Here is a 22,331-nt window from a genome sequence, read left to right on the forward strand (position 1 = left end):
CCGGGGGCAGGAGACACCCGTATATGACATACTTGGACGAAGAATGCGACCGTCTGTATGCATCCTACACTAAGTCCAAAACCATTGAAAGAAGAGAAGCTGTAGGGAACGACCTGCTGATATTACTAAGAGAAAAGAGGAAGATTAGATGGGAAGAAAAAAGTCTCTGAGATCAACTTTACCCACTCTAGGCGCAAGGCCTGGACTACCATCAACAAACTCACTGGTCGAAGCAGTGCTCCGAAACAATGTCCTGTTACTGCAAACTCCACCGCTTCAGTCCCTAGTTAACAATAGAAAGTGGCAAGATAAAACCACTGAGGCCAAAATCCACTCTCGCTCAGTGAACTCTGATAAAGAACCTCCTCAATTCCACTCCAGAGTCAAACTCCATGTCTGAAGCCTCCACCTTGGATGAGTATGAAACTGCACTGAAATCAATAAAGTCCGGCAAATCAATGATAATGTAGTGGTAAGCCGATTTGGGCTGGGTTGATTAATTGTACGGTTATTGGTTTGACTTGGTAAACATCTAAATGTTAAATAGCATTAATTATGTTCCCAATAGTATGCCGGGAGCTGGTAAACAACCCCTGTTTTTGAATTCCTGCATTAGATTAAAGTGTTCATTTCGATAAGCGCGTTGGAAATTAATTCCTGCATTAAGATGTACAGGTGTTCATTTCCGATAAACACGTTAGACAATAAACTGTTTTTCCGGGGACCTGACATTCTCGCGAAGAGATAGACTCCTCTCAATTTTGGCGGTGACTAGTTCAAATCACTCTTATTTGTTATGCTTTGTCATGGGTTATAATTAATTAAATGTATAACTCCTCTCTCAATTGGTCGGATGACCTAAGGGTAATTTTATATGTCTAATCTTGTAATTGGTTGTCTTCGTAAGGGTCCTCCTGGTTGGCTGGTAATATCATGTGGTATCTAAGCCTCGTCGGGTGCCGGAGTATTTAAATGCCATGTGCGGAATTTTGAGGTCAGTTTTTTAGTTGAGTTTATTTAAGTTTTATTTCATTCTGTTACCATGTTTAGAATGTGCTGCTAGTTTATTGTCAATAGGGCCACCCAGCCTCTGAGAGAAGCAGCTTATTTGAAATGTTCTAAAGTAATTAATCTTCGTTTGTAACTACTGGAGCTTCGGCTGACTTTTATTATTACTAAAGTGGACTTCAACTGTATATCCGAGCTTCTTTTGTTTTTCATTTTGTTTTGAACTTGTCGTCACCGACTCATTAACGGGCCCACCACAATAACATCCACGCAGAGTTCCTCAAGAACATGAGTCACAAAGCTTTTTCCTGGCTCCAACCTTTCTCTCTACCTGCATGATAATATCCACTATTTCATCGAAATTGAAGTTGAAGCTAAAGTTATTGCCATTCTGAAGCCCAAGAGCTATCGTCCAATCAGCCTGCTATCTCACATCTACAAGCTACTTGAAAGGCTGCTACTTGCCGGAATCGTCGACACTGTCGAATAGAAGCTACCTACTACACAGGCAGGTTTCAGGAAAGGTAAATCAACCACCGACCAAGTGGTCCGGTTTGTCAACGACATAGAGACGGCCTTCCAGAAGAAGAAGAAGTTTGGTGCAGTTCTTGTCGACTTTACTGCTGCATTTGACACAGTATGGGCACCGTGGTTTATACCTCAAGACCCTGCAGACCATTCCATAATAAGAATTTTCATATTTATCATGCTGTTTGTACAGAACCGTTTATTTGTTCTTGAAACATCACACGGCGAATGCAGCAGAAAGAGGAGACACCGCAATGGTGTGCCGCAAGGCTCTGTCCTCGCCCCGATACTTGTCAACATCTATGTCTCTGATATGCCCAAGGGGGAATGCATGCATTACTCCTATGCAGACGACACCGAACTGGGGTTCGTCAACGATTCCTCCGAGGCATTCGAAACATCACTGGAGAAGGACCTGAGCATGCCAGCCGAGTTCTTCAACAGATGGCATCTCAAGATGAGCATACCGAAGACTGTATCCTCCGTCTTCCATCTGGCAAACCGATGCGCCAACCGAAAGTTGATTGTCTCACTAAATGGGTCTAGGCTGAATTTCAACCCCACGCCAAAGTACCTAGGTGTCATTCTTGATCGGAGCCTCACCTTCCACGAGCATGCCAAAGCCACAGCTCAAATGACCCAAGCCAGAGTGTCTCTCCTAAAGAAGCTTGCAGGGACCGGATGGGGAGCTGATTTCACCACCCTTCGCACCTCCACTCTAGTTTTTGCCTTTTCCACCGCCGAGTATGCCGCATTTGCATGGAGCCACAGCACCCGTGTACAAAAGGTTGATGTTGGCCTCAATGATGCTATGAGACTAATCAGCGGAACACTCACTGCAACACCTGTCAGCAACCTCCCAATACTGTCTAGCATACCACTAGTTCAGCTCAGACGAGATGCGCAGTACAATAAGCTTGCCCAAAAGCATGACAGAGATAAATGCTTTGTTCCTGTCCCCTCTGCCTTTGAAGGACAACGTCTCTCTAGGAGACACTTTGCAACACAGGCTGCTGAGCTGCCGCTTGAGAAGCCCCCCCCTCAACTTATCCACCTGGATAGCAAAACGCTGGTCAGACCTGTTCATCCTAGAGCCCTGTGCAAAACCAAGTGGCAGCGACTTCTCAAGAGAAGCCTGGGTCAACCTCAACCGTATCAGAACTGGGGTTAGCCGTACACAATACTTCCTGCATAAAATTGTAGCTGATCCATCGCCAAACTGTGCCTTTGGAGAGATCCAAGCTATGGATCATGTCATCGATGCTTGTCCTATCTACAAATCCCCTCACGGTGCTTCTGGAATTCGAGAGCTCGATGATGAGACATTTAGTTGGCTAAATAAGGATCTTCCTATTTAGATGATGTACTCCTTTATATTCTTCGTACGAACGAATGATCACAAGCAATTCATTAAAAAAAAATCAAGTATACGGTAAATGGGGAAGTAAAGATAAGAATGGGTGTTTTTGTTAAAAAAATATGTGGAGCCTGGATATAAAGCATGGCTTATGCATGATGGGCTTCTCTAAAGAGTTGCATTATTAAGCCTCATTAACATTTAGTAAGAGGCGAAAAGGGGAAAAGTACCAAATTAAACATTTAAGAGTAAAAGGGAAAAAGAAAACAAATCTCGGAGTAGAGAAACAAAAGAAGAAAAATATGGAAAAGAAGATGAAGAAGACGAAGAAAAAGAAGAAAAGATTGTTTTAATAGATTACAATTGTGTTTCAGTTTTGGTTTAGCTCTATATTTCACAGAGCACTTCCAGTTCGATTTGAGTGATTACCTGCTCTTGGTTCTTGTTTCATAAAGCGATCTGAATCATCCGAGTCGTTCACGGACTTCCACACTTCTCTCAGATGATCGTCTGCGAAGGAGACGGAATGCTGCAAGCATTTCCAATAGCGGATCATTACGAAAGCAGCTTTTTGATTTGGGGTATAAACCCCCGCCTCCTCATCTTTTCTGCTTTTGTGCTGGATGCTGTCAAGTGTCTGGTAGGACAAACCCAATGCTAGACCAAGATGGTAGTACTGATCAGTGTTCATCTCTTTTGTAATGAATTCCTCACTTCGAATGTTTTCAGCGTTGCTATTATTGGAAATAATGGAGAAGAGAGAAAAAATGCCGTTATTTCACTGATTAGTAAAACTAAATAATTTCATTACCTAGCATCCCAGTCAATTGTCAATTAGGAGATACGGTGTACTACCCCCGTCATATGACTCAGATCCCGATGCTCTTAGTTGGGTATTGTTGACCAATAAGAATGTTATCATTCGAGAGTGTTTTGCCTATTTAATACATTTTGGAGTTTAGTTTTGGATTAGATTCGAGGCCCGAATGGTTCTTGGGAAAAGGTTATCAGATATGGAATCTCATGTTGGAGAAAGGAAAATGTGGTGTGCCTTTAGGATCATCAGGGGTTGCGTAATGTACTCCAGGTTGGGGGTAAATGGCGATTTGGTCATGAATAGATTTGAGGAAGAGTCAGTGCCTAGCCAGAAGTCGTTGTTTAAGTCGTTGCCATTTCAGTTCAGGTCTGATATATGGACGTCCATTTCGCATTTAATTGTCAGTGACAAGTAAGAATTTTGGTTCACCTCCTTGATAGTAGTATGGGTCATTGTGTATATTTGTTTGATAAGGTTAAGTCTTTTCCTGAAAATCCGAGGAACGTTTGGTGCACTTGGCAACGTTGAATTCAATTTTTCACTTAATAATTGTAATTGTCCGGCCAGCTAGGTAGCCTATTTAGATTGGAATGGATGACTTGGGCGTCATTGGTCGACTTGGTCGCCCGTTTTGAGGATGAAATCATCTACCAATAGCATCGCACTCGACGAGATGTTTCCATTGATGTTGTTGATATAAAGAGGAAGAGAAGCGGGCCTATGACAGACCCCTTTGTGACGCTTGACAATACTTCAGCCGAGTCTCAAGTAATAGCATATCATATTAACTAAGTTTCGTGATCTTGATGTCGGCGTGTTCTCGATCCACTGCAAAAGTTTCAACCCTTGATGACTAAACTATTGGTATTGCGTTTAATTTGAGCCAGACTTTCATTTCTTTTGGATTTGTCTTTACTAGTTCTTACAGTAAATACACAATAATACAGTAATAGATTATTAATCTATATCGTGTAATGATGTTCATATTGTTAATCTGATACAATCGACATCATATTTTTCCCATCTTGTTTATGTTATGTTTCAATAAATATAATAATGAAAATCAAAATAATGCATTTGAGCATATCACGCAAAGAAAAAAGCATAGTATAGTGGTAGTATTCAACAAACAAGGATTTACACACAAATACTGTTCGTGTAAAAAAAGGATCTTTGATTAATTTTACCTGAGGTCCAAATTTGATCCAGGGAGCAACTCATCTAGGGTTGAGTGTATGTCGACGGAGAATCCTTTGAGAGAAATGGGTAAAGTTGTTAGTGAACCTATGTAATCGGAACAAGAGTACTTTCGATTCCATGTATTGCGTAACTTTGGGGATGGTAATTGCGTAACAATTAAAGCAATTACATAATATAAGACAAATCTATTAAGTTCTTTGTTCTGGAAGGTACCGCGCAATTTAATAATACATGTTGTTCCTACTTTAAAATCACTCAGGGATAGGTTTTCGTCGAATTCACAACTCGAGAAACTTCAGAATATAAACATAACGACAAAATTAATATGCAGTGATCCTCGATTCCATGAAAATTATGTTCTAGAAATATTTGTAGAAGAAGGAGGGGAGGAAAAGAAGATTAACAAACCAGTTAGTTTAACCACGAACGCCATGCTGGTTTTTGGTTGGTTGGTACTTCTTGCTAAAACCGAGATGTTAATTATCTGCGTTCTGGCATTGGTTTCCGTCGTGATGGGCAGCGAAACCAGTGTCTCCTGCCGGTTGAATAAATCTTTTGCAGAGAGGATCTGAAAACATATTATGTTTACAATAGTTAGTGTTTATTTATCCCTACGGCATTTGGGCAGTCTTCAAGCCGTTGTGGACGGATTTAAGACAATATTGTACCTGCGCCATTTGCAACACTAATCGAATTCAGCTATGTGCCAATCCCCTAATCCACACCTAATCTTAACACTTACCCTAGACCTAACCTAAAACCAAATGCACAACTGACACTTACCCTTTACGGCTTATGCCGAAAGGGTGAGTAGCGTCGCGTTGCGTTGACTTGAACGCGACCATTCGTCCAAAGCCCCCCCCCCCCGGTTGTGGCGAAAGGGTGCGTTAGGAGTGTCGCGTTGACTGGAACGCGATTATCGTCCAAAGCGCCCACCCCCGGTTTTGCCGAAAGGGTGCGTTGACTAGTCTTCCACATCAGTCGTTTATAATAGAATTTAAGGAATAGAAATTTAAGTGGTTTAAATTCAAATAATCAAAATAGAAACAGATTAAATATTGAATAAAACTAGTTTTTACAGATAAGGCGTTTATAGAATGCACAGACATTAAAACCTAACAAGAATAGGAATAATTGTTACCTTTCTTTCCCCATTGCATTCCAGCTCTAGATCACTTGACTCAGGTTCAAGACCAAAACATCTCCCAGGATGTACCCGATGGTATAGCAGATTTTCCTCTTCTTCCTGAATTTTCTGTTTTATAGTAAGAACATAAACAAAACAGTGACAGCAGATCTCATAATTAATGTAGTGATTGAAATCTTCTACGATCTGCCAAAGTTGATTCACAATGCGTTGCATTCCATGCAAATCTGTTCAACAGTTCTAAAGTACCTTTCTCTAAAGATTGTATATGAGTTATCACATGACATGATTTTCCTTGAATTAACTATATATATCAAGTAAGTATTTCCCCCGTTTTTCACCAAAAGATTGCATGAATCGGAAACAGTGACATTTCTATTTTTACACTGATACAAATTTAAGGGATAAACCTTTGTGAGAGAGAAAAATTGTACCATAAGAGTCAAACATTAGACTTTTTTTAGATACTGATTGAAAAAGGGTTATTACAAGATATATGTAACCATTCAGAGCTATGCCATGCGCTTTATTTAGAAGTAAGCAAAGTAATATTTTCTTATTCAGACATTGTATTCGAATCAAATAATAGGCTTGCATATACAGCATCCGAAAAAATGTGACTAGGTCCGTCTCAAAAGGTTGAATATTTTTATATTTATTGTTTAAAAAAGCTAAAAGACTTCAATGCATTGACAGACTTGGCACTCTGTGATAGGTAAAAACACACTTTTCACATGATAGCTGTAATGATAATGCGGCGCAAAAGGGGTTAACAGGAATAATTAACATTTTTCAAAAGAGTGTACTAAATTTTGTTCGATTTTTCGCTGAACGGTTATAGAAATGGTAAATAAAACAGTTGAAATAAAGATTTTTGATACAAATATATATATATATACATATATACATGTATATATATAAATAATAAAGACTTAAGTTCTGTGCGGAATTCAAACAAATATACAAAACTATAATAAAAAATGATGCTCAATTTACGAAGAAATTATATGGGGATAGGATGAGCATATTTTGGCGCATATCAACAATTATTACTAGACAAAGCTCTAAGTGCAACATTTCTATATTGTTCTCCGTATACGCAGCATCATTATTTCTCGGAATTTATATAGGGTAGGGGTACGGAATTGGAGACCATAGGGGATTGGAGTCCACCAAGCTTCAACCCATCAATGTCTGTCCGTGTTGGCTCCAATATTGCTATAGCGCAATTTCGAAGACTATAATATGCGTTCTTTCTCCGAGAAAATTGGCAAAATTGACCAAGGGAAGCAATTTGGATTGTTCAATTTTGCTCTGATATAATAACACAATTTTCACTGAATGTTGTGGTGTATGCAGATATTTAGGAATGGCTTTTAACAAATAGTTTTAAAAGGAAGTTTATGAAGTGTGCCAACCATCACAGAAAACTTATGGCCATTGTGTGAATGGGTTTTGCAATGCACATTATGAATGGTGTCTGATCAGAAATGTGTGTAGGCAATGGGGGACACCAGGTCTAATATGGGGGTCGTTTGTTGTGAATGTCGGATATGCCGAGGACAGTCAATGACCCGGTGCTGGTTGGTTAATTGTCCATGTATGGAAATATTTTGGGCCACATTGTTTTAAAATCTTTTCAAAATTACAGTAAGTTTATTGGCTGCATGTTTCTCTTTCAAAAAGTGTTTTCCCATTTTCATTCAAATTGTATTTAAAATGTCTTGATTTGTAACTGACCCTTATTACCTACAAATGTAGGTAATGAGAGACCTTTGGTGATGACGTCATTAATCATTGTTATCTTATTAATCAGTTACATCATGACCACAATTTTTTAACCAAATTAAGAGAAGAAGTTACTGAAGAGAATACAAAACTTTTTGTATGTGTAACATTTTTCATGTTTATGTAAAGTATGCAAATGTTCTTAAGGGTCTCCAAATCCCCACACCTAAACTATATATATAAGAAATAGTATTATATATATAAATTACCTGAACAATGTAAGGTATGTCTTCATGTATGTACATCCGGAGTGTGATGACTTCTCCCTGTGCCATATCAATGGGAAGGAAAGGGGTGCACACCATTCGTTTGCCAAGAGCATGATGATGAAGCTTTATCGGTATCCAAAGCTGTACCTTGTCCTGAATTACAGATTCGGCATCTATGACGAGCTTGATATCCCTTTCGTTAAGGATACATTGTGTATTACCAAATTCAAGGGACCGTTCACGGTGAACTGTAAACAGTTGTAAATTGACAAGAAAACAATTCAAATTCAAATACAAATATTTATTTTAAAAATTTTTTGCTTTCTTTTGTATGACCCTAATTGATGTGATGACTTTGAGAAAAAAAATCAATTCCTTGCTAAGTGCTTCGTTGACAACAACATTCGCAAATTGACGAAATGATGATAAGAAACGGGCATTATTTTGATGGAAAAATAGATAAATAGGCGAGTGAGGAATGTATGAAAACTAATCTATAAAAGTACAGCGCATTTTTACATGAAATAAAAACATCAACACTTTCACTGCGTCAAGAAAGAGAGTCATTTGAATTTCACGTGGCAAATCCTGAAAAATATTATTTTGTGTTTACAACTCCCTTGAATCCTCCTATTGACAACTAACCTGAGGTTGATTTAGTTTGTTTCCAGATAATGTCAGCATGAACATCGTTTGAATTCAGCAATGTTGCGGCATGAGGGAGACTTAACGTTATGGGCTGGTTCTTGGAAAAGGGCCACTGTGCAGGGAATGTGATTCCAATGCCATGGCCTGTGAGAAACTCCCCCTCTCGGATAGGTGGGGGGTCGTCAGGAACTAGGGCTATAGATACATCGTGGCAAGAGCCAGCCTGCACTGCCCTTGGTGGAATCGACATAGTGACGTCACAGCTGTCCAAATGTAGAATCCCTCCTTCACAGCCAATAATGCGATGACTAACAGTAAATCTTGCAATCGGTAGATCTACTTTTTTTATACGAAAAAAGGGAGAAAGTAACCAGATAGGGCAAAACAGTGGATTTTATGAAATCTTAGTGAAAAGTAAAGCCACTGAAAATCAGATAAAATACATACCGCGGAATTCTTGAACATCATCGTCGGATAAGCTGCAAAAAATAAAGAAGGTAGTACGAGTCTATTTATAATTGGGATGTATTATTTATCATACATCCACGTTTGACACCGTAGATTATCTTGTTTTATTATTACAGTGATGTATAAACATTGTGTTGATTATTGAAATAAAATAGGCAATCGACACAAATCACATGAAATATCCATTAATTTATCAGCATGGCCATACAATAATTGTACGAACTCCGTACATAAATTCTGTGGTCATATTTTTGAGATTTTATTTCCTTGAGTTGATGTATTTATTTTTTTATACATTTTAAGCAGAATCGTTATTTGCGGAGCCTGATTAACTAATTCTTTATAATTTTCTCACCTCCGTAAAACCATTTGCCTAATGCGCTCATCTCTGGCATACTGTACCGGGGTAAAGCCTTCGTTATCCTTGATGTCGATCTTGGATCCTTGATTTATAAGGAATTGTATCAGAGCCTCCGCGGGGGATATGTCATCATCACTCTCTTGTTGTATCTTTTTCGTTAATGCATAAAAAGGTTAAGGTCTTATAATTTCGTAACTGCAGGAACTATATTATTGTGAAACACACAAATAAACTAATACAGAATGTCTAGATTAAGTGTCTTTATTACATTCCAACACGTTTTCTACATTTTGAATACCAGAGAATGAGATTATTATGATTGTATTACGTTGATACTTGCATCAATCTATTTAATACATGTCATATCTAGTTCTAGGATTAAATAATGACAATGACAATGGTGATGAAAACAGTAACGACTATGATATGACTACTACTACTAATACTAATACTACTACTACCACTACTATTAATAATAATAATAATAATAATAATAATATATCTACATGTCCATATAAATGAGCACGTGTTCGCCCCATCGTCATTCGATAGCTTCGTCCACACTTCTACGAACACGCACGACAAATATGCACACAACTTACCTTGTAAGTCAATGAAAAGATTGTACAAAAGAAACCATAAAATTAAACAAACGGAGAGGTTAAGCATGTTACTAATTTTAAGCCTTTGTAAATAGTTATGATTTAACAACGGGAAACTATCAAACAAAAACACAGTAACAAATACTGACGAATATCTGTATAATGTTCATGATCAAGTTTCTCCTTGTCCTTCCAACATCCACAACGGGCAAATATTAAGAGAATCGGTTTAATAATAATAATGATAATAACTTGGATTTACATAGCGCTTAATATAGTATATCATCTCTAAGCGCTTTACAAATGTTATTACCCCGGTCATCGGATTCATTCACGCAAAATGTGCACCATCTCCACTCCCTGGGGAGTATTCCTACCATTATGGTCACCATGAGGGCATAGGCAATTACTATCACAAATGATTTCGTCATCATACCGGGTCCCCATTTCTCTCTTGGGTATTGAGTTGCAAATGTAGATTAATGTCTTGCCAAAAGACAAAAGTGCTGTGTCGGGGATCGAACCACGACCTTTGAATTTCAAGTCAAGTGCTTAAACCACTCAACTACGACACTTCTCTAATAAAAGTATAATAAATCATACGCACACACACACACACACACGCACTATGTGTGTCAATTTGTTAAAAAAAGCCTAACAGGTCTCTGTAAAGAAAAAAATAAAAAGAAGGGACAAAATACGTAACCTTCTGCAAAGCTGTCGTCACTTCAACCTGTCTTTTCTTACAGTGGCATAGTCTGATGGCAACATGTAAGGGCGTCTGGCCATCGTGTGACTGAGTATTTACACCAGCACCTAGTGATAGCAACTCCTCAATGATTGATGATAGCCCGCTTACAGTAGCAAGGTGAATGTGTGTCAGACCAGCACTGTCGCTGTGATGTATAGAGTTTGCATCCTGTGAAAAAACAAACAACCCAGACATACACACGTTAATGGTGGAATTGAAGTATTGTCACGCAATGATGGTGTTACCTTTTATGAACTTTGATTCCGTCAATATGTATAAATATATATATATATATATGATATCAGTATTCATACAAACGATGACACTTAGTACATAATACATTGTTGTCTACCATTACTATCATTATTATTATTATGATATAAGGTAATATACATGTACTATTGGCTTGTTAAGACCATCATAAAAAAAGAGAGACACTATTCCCGAGTAATATCAGGAGGCCTATAAACAGAAAGACTAAGAGGAGAAAGGGTATTGATGTTGATGAGTTATAAATAGTACAGGTAGTGGGAGAGAATGTATAGTATGAGTGATGGTGGTATCAGATGTATAGTAATTAACATAAGCTGATTGACTTACAGCTACATGTACCTTATCAAGAAGAATCCGTGCAGTATCAGCTTTTCTAGAGCTTAGTGCAATACTTATTGGTGACTGGCCTCTTCTAGAAAGTCTCGTGCTCATAATTGCTTTCCGATCTAGTAGATTCTTCATTATTGTGTCATTCCCACTTTATTAAAACAATATAGCATAACACGCATTTATGTACATATATTTTTACGAACTTTATGTTTAAAGTATTTATGAACACTGTCAATGTTTTTTAAAACTTTATTTAGTAATATCATGTTTCTAAGATAACAAAGGAAATTCTGTTTTCGAGATTTACTTATCATAATCATTTCTGCATCATGTTTTTTCCCCCAAATCAAACTACATACCTTTTTTTTTTAAATAAAAGGCAAAATGGAAGTGGAGGGGAACTTTTGGTTGTGTCGCTTTCATTTTCAAATCTAAATGTCCTATGCAACCACTAATAAACCTACCTATAAAATGGGATCTAAAGAAATATGTTATAAAAAAAAGAAAATATATTATTTTGCTTTGATTATCAAAATGATGAATGTTTTTGTGGAATGAATCAACAATACAGTTGAATCATATGTTGTGATATAGTCATGGAGAAAATTAGTAGTATTATTAAAGTATGAAAAATGTTGTATAAACACTTCACCTTGCTGCTGCATAATGGAGGGCTGTCCATCCTTCTGCATCTTCTGTCTCAATATCTACATTGTTTTCGAGCAGCAGACGTACACAGCCCAGGTGTCCTCCCCTTGCGGCAGCCATAAGTGGCGTGACTCCTGTTAAGGTCTGTAAGATAAATAATATCGGTACACGTCTGCCTACAGTTTTAAGTAGGCCTACCATAAGATAGATGTAGTCATACTATAATTTCATCGATGAATACAGTTCACCCTACATGAGAGACAGTCAGGGAGAATATAAAATGCTCACTCACTTGTAAGATCATTGTGTTGATTTAATAATATCTTTGAATTTAACAAAATTATTTATTCGACAATTGACATTGAAGTGTTATAAGAATTAAATTAAGATATTGCTTTTTACATATATCTTCAGCACTGCTAGAAATCAATATTATTTCGGGAACATGAGTTTTGAGAAGCTCTGTGCTGAATAAGGTAATATCTCACTTGTGAGATCCTATTAGCGACTCCGAATCCCAATTTTTGTGCCAAATACGCTCGAATTAAAACACTCTCCGGTATAGGATTGGGAGTTTCCTTATTTTGTCTTTTGCTTTCGTCCAGAGGAACTGGACCTTATAAAAAGGAATAAATTGGTAGGTTACAAATGAACGTGGAGTCTATCCCTGGTTAACAGAATATATAAGCTTTTCACACAGACATATTTCTAATGGGAATGCATGTTGAAAACTATATCACATATTAACCAAGCATCTGCTTGCATGCCATACATTTTTTTTAACATATTGATATTTGCATGGCTTTTACTAAACGGTAGAGTCGCGGCGCGGGTCGACGAACTGCCGAAATTAGCCACCACTGATGGTGTCTTCAAATCTTTGTTTCAATGCGAAAGTTAAAAACGCGTCCTTCTTGGAATCATTTTCCGACACTAGGCTTTCAGATACTATAACAATGCAAGATTGAAATCTAAAAGTTGTGAAAAGTTGAACAATCGTTTATTTAAACTTCTCCCACTCGATTTTATAAAGCTATTTATTATTTTCATGGACTCCATAATTTCAGATAAATTCTGAATCTATAACAGCAATATCATATTTTCCATCAAGATTTTGTTAGTATTTTTATATTGCCTCTCTTCCCAATCTTTTAACATCGACTGCAGGCTTATTATTTAAACATTTATATAAGACCGTAGGCATTCCCGGACGCGATTTTTTTTTCTGTCAGGACTTGCGCCATCGAAGAGAGAGGGCAGTATTCATTGCTATAACCTAGTGTCCCTACTACTATAACCTGTAGCTATAAAACATGAATAATTCATAATCTCGGCCGCATGGCACACGCTGCTAATACAAAGCAGGTGAGATTCATTAACTATTCATGTGTTATAGTCATAAAATCATTCATTTATATGGGTTATAACATTATTGTTACTTGGCAATACGTTTATGGATTTGCCATTCTGCATGTGATAGGTGAAGTGTGTTATAGAATAAGAAACAATTCTTTATTATGACTAATGAGGATGTCTAGCTACAATTATTTTGTTGGATATGTAAACGTAACTTGTTTAAAATCTTTACCACACAACATAGTTGAAATGTTTCTCTTTGTGGTTATCCTTATAGCTTTCTTTACATCCTCTCAAATATAAATTTAATATATCTATTTTTTTTTTACTTTCAAGGGACTGCTAGGGGACGGTGTTTCGGAGGTAAATTTCGTTTTATCAGTTTTTTCTCAGAATTGACACCGAATCTATCCAAACAGTCATCTCTGGAACAGAACTTCACGTTTAAATCCACCTTGTACATAATCGCGCACCCGAGGTCGGGGGGGGGGGGGGCGGCGGCGGCGGTCACTCCCAACATGACTGGCTTCGCAACTGCGTCCAGAAAAGGCGTCGAAAGGGTGTCTCTTTTTAGCTATACGGCGTCGCGTCGACGTTGTCCTTAAAAAGTTTTTTTTCAAGCACCGATCGCACAAAAAAAAAAAAAAAAAAAAAAAGGATACCTTTTCAGGTTCACAGGTTTCGACGTTTTCTTTAAAAACAGTCAATTTCAGAACAGATGCGATACGCCATTAGGGTCCATTTCAGAGGTTGATGGAAACGGGTGGGTAGCACTTGTGTATGAAAGTGACCCCCCCCCCCGATTTGCGTAATGCGATATGCATTAATTCATGCACGCTATCTATATTCCATGGGCGCCGCCCCGAGCGATCGCATCGAGACTTAATTCATGAATGGGTTATGGTCAATACTGTCCTCTCGCGTCGGTGGTGCAAGTCCTGACAGAAAAACAAATCGCTTCCTGGACAACTACTCCCTAGAAAATTATCATTTGGCAATTACAGCCCAGAACAATTACACCCTAGGGCTATTAAACCCAGGGAAATAATTCCTCGGACAATTACCTCCAAGTTACGTCCTGGGGGTAGTTGTCCGCGGCTACAATAATGTCGTAATGACATCCCTATTATATCATATTGAGTCCATGAGAACAGTCACTCATGGACGTACTCAATAGTTACTTTTTTAAATTGTGTGGAAGAGGTTTAATTAAGGAATACTCAACCTTTTCACAACTTACATTATTCATTATTTCATTGGAATACTTTAAGTCCTGGTTAAATTTCGGCAAGCGCGCCGCGCTTCGTGACCCGACTGTTAGGTAAAAGCAGTTTGAATTGAGACAATACCTGTAGTCCCATTTCAATAGCCTTGTGACTCTTTCCCCATGTACCACAAGTGTTGTTTCTCAAGAAATATTTCAAAGATTCCAAATGACCATCATCTGCTGCGAAATGAAAAACTGTCCAGCCGAAATTATTACGTGCCTTGATATCTGCTCCTTTCGCAATGAGATATTTTAAAATGTCAAGGTAGCCCCCTCGAGAGGCAGCATGAAGTGGTAGATCACCATCAATTGATGGTTTGTGTACATCCCCTCCCGCATTCACTAGACATTCGACAACATCGAGATGACCTTTACGTGAGGCACCTAACAGGGGTGTATATCCATTGTTATCAACTGAATTCGGGTTTGCTGCTTGAGAAATGAGATATTTCACAATGTCAACATGACCTCTATCTGACGCCGCATGAAGAGTTGTCACGCCATTCTTTGATGCTATCTTCACATCGGCTCCTGCATTCACTAGACATTCAACAACATCAAAATTACCCTCTTGTGAGGCACTGCACAGGGGTGTAAATCCAATGTTTGTTACCGAATTCGGGTTTGCTCCTTGAGAAATTAGATATTTTACAATGTCAACATGACCTCTTTCTGATGCCGCATGAAGAGGTGTCACGCCATTCTTTGATGCTATCTTCACATCAGCTCCTGCATTTACTAGACATTCAACAACATCGAGATGACCCTCTTGTGAGGCAGTACACAGGGGTGTATAACCATCGTTATCAACCGAATTCGGGTTTGCTCCTTGAGAAATTAGATATTTCACAATGTCAACATGACCTCTTTCTGATGCCGCATGAAGAGGTGTCACGCCATTCTTTGATGCCATCTTCACATCAGCTCCTGCATTCACTAGACACTCAACAACATCGAGATGACCTTTTTGTGAGGCTCTACACAGGGGTGTATAACCATTGTTATCAACCGAATTCGGGTTTGCTCCTTCAGAAATTAGATATTTCACAATGTCGGCATGACCTGTAATTGACGCCGCATGAAGAGGTGTCACGCCATACTTTGATGCTATCATTACATCAGCTCCTGCATTCACTAGACATTCAACAACTTTGAGATGACCCTCTTGTGAGCCACTGTACATGGGTGTATAACCATCGTTATTAACCGAACTTGGATTAGCTCCTTTAGAAATTAGATATTTCACAATGTCAACATGGCCTCTAAATGACGCCGCATGAAGAGGTCGCACGCCATACTTTGATGCTATCATTACATCAGCTCCTGCATTCACTAGACATTCAACAACTTTGAGATGACCCTCTTGTGAGCCACTGTACATGGGTGTATAACCATCGTTATTAACCGAACTTGGATTAGCTCCTTTAGAAATTAGATATTTCACAATGTCAACATGGCCTCTAAATGACGCCGCATGAAGAGGTCGCACGCCATTCTTTGATGCTATCTTTACATCAACTCCTGCATTCACTAGAAATTCAACAACATCGAGATAACCTTTAAGTGAGGCACTGTACAGGGGTGTATTTCCATTGTTATCAACCGAATTCGGGTTTGCTCCTCTAGAAATTAGATATTCAACAATGTCAACATGACCTGTATCTGACGTCGCATGTAGAGTTGTCACGCCATTCTTTGCTGCTATCTTCACATCAGCTCCTGCATTCACTAGACATTCGACAACATCGAGATGACCTTTTTGTGAGGCCCTATACAGGGGTGTACATCCAAAGTTATCAACCGAATTCGGGTTTGCTCCTCTAGAAATTAGATATTTCACAATGTCAACATGACCTCTTTCTGATGCCGCATGAAGAGGTGACACGCCATTCTTTGATGCTATCTTTACATCAGCTCCTGCCTCAACTAGACATTCAACAACATCAAGATGACCTTTTTGTGAGGCACTAAACAGGGGTGTATATCCATTGTTATCAACCGAATTCGGGTTTGCTCCTTCAGAAATTAGATATTTCACAATGTCGGCATGACCTGTAATTGACGCCACATGAAGAGGTGTCACGCCATACTTTGATGCTATCATTACATCAGCTCCTGCATTCACTAGACATTCAACAACTTTGAGATGACCCTCTTGTGAGCCACTGTACATGGGTGTATAACCATCGTTATTAACCGAACTTGGATTAGCTCCTTTAGAAATTAGATATTTCACAATGTCAACATGGCCTCTAAATGACGCCGCATGAAGAGGTCGCACGCCATACTTTGATGCTATCATTACATCAGCTCCTGCATTCACTAGACATTCAACAACATCAAGATGACCTTTTTGTGAGGCTCTGCACAGGGGTGTAACACTATTGTTATTAACCGAACTTGGATTAGCTCCTTTAGAAATTAGAAATTTCACAATGTCAACATGACCTCTTTCTGATGCCGCATGAAGAGGTGTCACGCCATTCTTTGCTGCTATCTGCACATCAGCTCCTGCATTCACTAGACATTCAACAACATCAAGATGACCTTTTTGTGAGGCTCTGCACAGGGGTGTAACACTATCGTTATTAACCGAACTTGCATTAGCTCTTTTAGAAATTAGAAATTTCACAGTGTCTACATGACCTGTAAATGACGCCGCATGAAGAGGTGTCGCACCATTCTTTGATGCTATCTTCACATCAGCTCCTGCATTCACTAGACATTCAACAACTTTGAGATGACCATCTTGTGAGCCACTGTACAGGGGTGTATAACCAATGATATCAACCGAATTCGGGTTTGCTCCTACAGAAATTAGATATTTCACAATGTCAACATGACCTCTTTCTGATGCCGCATGAAGAGGTGTCACGCCATTCTTTGATGCTATCTTTACATCAGCTCCTGCATTCACTAGACATTCAACAACATCAAGATGACCTTTTTGTGAGGCTCTGCACAGGGGTGTAACACTATTGTTATTAACCGAACTTGGATTAGCTCCTTTAGAAATTAGAAATTTTACAATGTCAACATGACCTCTTTCTGATGCCGCATGAAGAGGTGACACGCCATTCTTTGATGCTATCTTTACATCAGCTCCTGTTTTCACTAGACATTCAACAACTTTGAGATGACCCTCTTGTGAGCCACTGTACATGGGTGTATAACCATCGTTATCAACCGAACTTGGATTAGCTCCTTTAGAAATTAGATATTTCACAATGTCAACATGGCCTCTAAATGACGCCGCATGAAGAGGTCGCACGCCATTCTTTGATGCTATCTTTACATCAACTCCTGCATTCACTAGAAATTCAACAACATCGAGATAACCTTTAAGTGAGGCACTGTACAGGGGTGTATTTCCATTGTTATCAACCGAACTTGGATGAGCTCCTTTAGAAATTAGAAATTTCACAATGTCAACATGACCTCTTTCTGATGCCGCATGAAGAGGTGTCACGCCATTCTTTGCTGCTATCTGCACATCAGCTCCTGCATTCACTAGACATTCAACAACATCAAGATGACCTTTTTGTGAGGCTCTGCACAGGGGTGTAACACTATCGTTATTAACCGAACTTGCATTAGCTCCTTTAGAAATTAGAAATTTCACAGTGTCTACATGACCTGTAAATGACGCCGCATGAAGAGGTGTCGCACCATTCTTTGATGCTATCTTCACATCAGCTCCTGCATTCACTAGACATTCAACAACTTTGAGATGACCCTCTTGTGAGCCACTGTACAGGGGTGTATAACCAATGATATCAACCGAATTCGGGTTTGCTCCTACAGAAATTAGATATTTCACAATGTCAACATGACCTCTTTCTGATGCCGCATGAAGAGGTGTCACGCCATTCTTTGATGCTATCTTTACATCAGCTCCTGCATTCACTAGACATTCAACAACATCGAGATAACCTTTAAGTGAGGCAATGAACATGGGTGTTTTTCCATCGTTATCAACCGAACTTGGATTAGCTCCATTAGAAATTAGAAATTTCACAGTGTCTACATGACCTTTAAATGACGCCGTTTGAAGAGGTGTCAAGCCATGCTTTGATGCTATCTTGACATCAGCTCCTGCATTCACTAGACATTCAACAACATCAAGATGACCCTCTTGTGAGGCAGTGTACAGAGGTGTATAATCATCGTTATCAACCGAATTCGAGTTTGCTCCTTGAGAAATTAGAAATTTCACAATGTCAACATGACCATTAAATGACGCCACATGAAGAGTTGTCACGCCATTCTTTGCTGTTATCTGCATATCAGCTCCTGCATTCACTAGACATTCAACAACATCAAGATGACCTTTTTGTGAGGCTCTGCACAGGGGTGTAACACTATTGTTATTAACCGAACTTGTATTAGCTCCTTTAGAAATTAGAAATTTTACAATGTCAACATGACCTCTTTCTGATGCCGCATGAAGAGGCGTCACGCCATTCTTTGATGCTATCTTTACATCAGCTCCTGCATTCACTAGACATTCAACAACTTTGAGATGACCCTCTTGTGAGCCACTGTACATGGGTGTATAACCATCGTTATTAACCGAATTCGGTTTCGCTCCTTTAGAAATTAGATATTTCACAATGGCAACATGACCTCCATCTGACGCCGCATGAAGAGGTGTCATGCCATTCTTTGCTGCTTTATTCACATCAGCTCCTGCATTAACTAGACATTCAACAACATCGAGATAAACGTTGTGTGAGGCATCTAACAGGGGTGTACATCCTTTGTTATCAACCGAATTCGGGTTTGCTCCTTCAGAAATTAGATATTTCACAATATCGGCATGACCTGTAATTGACGCCGCATGAAAAGGTGTCACGCCATTCTTTGATGCTATCTTCACATCAGCTCCTGCCTCCACTAGACAGTCAACAACATCAAGATGACCTTTTTGTGAGGCACTGAACAGGGGTGTATATCCATTGTTATCAACCGAATTCGGGTTTGCTCCTTCAGAAATTAGATATTTCACAATGTCAACATGACCTCTTTCTGATGCCGCATGGAGAGGTGTCACGCCATTCTTTGCTGCTCTCTGCACATCAGCTCCTGCCTCAACTAGACATTCAACAACATCAAGATGACCTTTTTGTGAGGCACTGAACAGGGGTGTATATCCATTGTTATCAACCGAATTCGGGTTTGCTCCTTCAGAAATTAGAAATTTCACAATGTCAACATGACCTCTGTCTGATGCCGCATGAAGAGGTGTCACGCCATTCTTTGATGCTATCTTTACATCAGCTCCTGCATTCACTAGACATTCAACAACATCGAGATGACCCTCTTGTGAGGCAGTGTACAGAGGTGTATAACCATCTCCATCACCAGTATTAACGTCCACTCCTTTATGTATAATATATTTTACAGCATTGATGTTACCCTCGAAAGATGCCTTTAGGAGAGTAGTATGGACAATATCAGTACGTCCTAGATCCGCTTCCTTAGACATGAGAAATTTTGCTAAATCATGATAATTATAACGTAATGCTATACCTAGTGGTGCATATCCATCGTGTGATACTTTGTTTACGTCTGCTCCTGCATTTACGAGACACTCAACAATATCAAGTTGACCTGTCTGTGAAGCAATATGAAGAAGTGTATAGTTATTATCACCAGCACATGTATTTAGGTCTGTACCTTTAGACATTAGGTATTTCACAACTTGTATATGCCCCCCTTGCGTTGCACCATGTAACGGTGTACCATGATATCCTGACGCTTTGTTCACATCGGCTCCTTTATTCACGAGGCATTTAACTACCTCCAGATAGCCTCCTTGAGAAGCGGCGTAGAGGGGCGTGTAGTCATCCTGTCCTGATGCATTATTAACATCTACTCCTTTATACACGAGGCATTCAACAAGGTCGAGAAGGCCTTTCTTTGATGTAAGATAAAGAGGTGTGTTACCATCAACATCACAACTATCAAGGTCATCAACTTTACTGATGAGATATTTGACAACATCGAGGTAACCATAAAGTAACGCATGACGAATTGCGTTTGTGCCGATGTCATCTCTGATCCCAATATCTGCCTCTCTTATGATAAAATAGTTAACAATGTCAAGGTGACCTTTAATCAATGCAGTATAGAGTGGTGCGTGTCCGTTATTCGATGATTTGTTGACATTTGCTCCTGCATCCACCAGGCATTCAACAACTTGGCTGTGACCATTTTGTGAAGCGTGATGTAATGGTGTGAAGCCATCTCTATCCCCCAAATCGAAGTTTACCCCTTTAGTTATGATATACCTTACCGCGTCGAGGTAGCCCTCTGATGATGCCTTAGAAAGCACAAGGAGACTGACGTCATCTCTGTTGCCAATGTCTGCTTCCCTAGTCATGAGAAACTCTACAATACCCTGACGTCCCTCTATTAATGCCGTCGACAGCGGAGTGTAACCATTATGAGATGTTTCATTGATATCAGCTCCAGCATTCACTAGATATTCAACAACATGAAGGTGCCCCTCTTTTGATGCCGCATGAAGTGGTGTATATTTGCTGTTGTCATCCATGTTGATCTCTGCACCTTCAGTTAAGAGGTATTTTACTACATCGAGATGACCACAGGAAGCAGCAGTACTAAGAGAAGTTTTACCTTCGTATCCCTTCAATGTCATATCTGCTCCTTTAGTTATGAGATATTTCACAACATCAAGACGACCATTTCTTGCGGAAGCATAAAGGGGTGTAGAACCATCATATGAACCCTTGTTTATATCTGCTCCAGAATTCACTAAACATTCAACAACACCAAAATGACCCTTCTCCGAAGCAAGATAGAGAGGTGTATAGCCATTGCTATCACCAATATTGGTATCTGCTCCTTCACCGATGAGATATTGAGCGACATTCTGGCGGCCACTCCGAGACGCATAGTGAAGAGGGGCGTCGCCGCTTCTACTAGGTTTGTCTAGATCCGCCCCCAAATCAGTCAAATATTTCACGAGGTCGATATGCCCTTCTTCTGAAGCGATTTGGAGGGGTGTCTTTCCATCAGAATCCACACTGTTTATCATGACCAGCTTGGCATCACCTGTCTCGTCTTCCAGAATAGACCTTGTCCTTACAAAATCGCCTTCCTTCAACGCTGTAGAAAGCGCCATGTTCATTCTGTCTCTCTATCGGTAGCCTGTGTGTACTCCCTCTCGCTACGTGTAAAATAAAAAAAGAAGAAAAACAATTAGGCAGACAAATTGGCATAAAAGGCGCTCCAACAAATATCAGTATTTAAATTTGAACAAACCAGTACAATACAGGATGTAGAAAGATGTATAAAACATACTACTGCACACAAGGGTGTCGATTTGTATCCGTGGTTGGGGGGATGATAGGTGCCAAAATATTTTCGGCAATGGATCAAAGCAATCAAGAGGTAAAAGCTTGTGGCAGGTTGCACCCCTCCCCAAGGGCGTAGCCAGGAGAGTAACAGAGCGCGAAGCGCGCTCCCTAGGGGGTTGGGTGCAGGGAGGGCCCTCCCCCGCGAAGCGCGGAAGCTTTGACGTTTCATTAACTTATTAGAGAAAGAA

At 39.4% G+C, this 22,331-nt stretch overlaps 1 protein-coding gene and 1 long non-coding RNA gene across 2 annotated transcripts; both read right to left on the reverse strand.

The window, feature by feature from the left end:
- Positions 1-5,325: 5,325 nt before the first annotated feature.
- Positions 5,326-8,290, reverse strand: LOC115924791. Its single transcript, XR_004064441.1, has 3 exons — positions 8,055-8,290; positions 6,052-6,165; positions 5,326-5,478 (listed from the first exon to the last, which is right to left on the reverse strand). It is a non-coding gene; the product is annotated as an uncharacterized LOC115924791 (long non-coding RNA).
- A 4,695-nt stretch (positions 8,291-12,985) lies between these two features.
- LOC763941 (serine/threonine-protein phosphatase 6 regulatory ankyrin repeat subunit C-like) lies at positions 12,986-21,908 on the reverse strand. Its single transcript, XM_030987545.1, has 6 exons — positions 18,989-21,908; positions 18,347-18,691; positions 17,801-18,070; positions 17,438-17,674; positions 14,975-16,972; positions 12,986-13,083 (listed from the first exon to the last, which is right to left on the reverse strand). Exons 1-6 carry the CDS (start codon positions 21,906-21,908, stop codon positions 12,986-12,988), a joined length of 5,868 nt encoding a protein of 1,955 aa, XP_030843405.1.
- Between the last annotated feature and the right edge of the window lie 423 nt (positions 21,909-22,331).

Source organism: Strongylocentrotus purpuratus, unplaced genomic scaffold (genome assembly GCF_000002235.5).
Source record: "Strongylocentrotus purpuratus isolate Spur 01 unplaced genomic scaffold, Spur_5.0 spur5_scaffold_16, whole genome shotgun sequence".
Classification (NCBI taxonomy): Eukaryota; Metazoa; Echinodermata; class Echinoidea; order Camarodonta; family Strongylocentrotidae; genus Strongylocentrotus; species Strongylocentrotus purpuratus.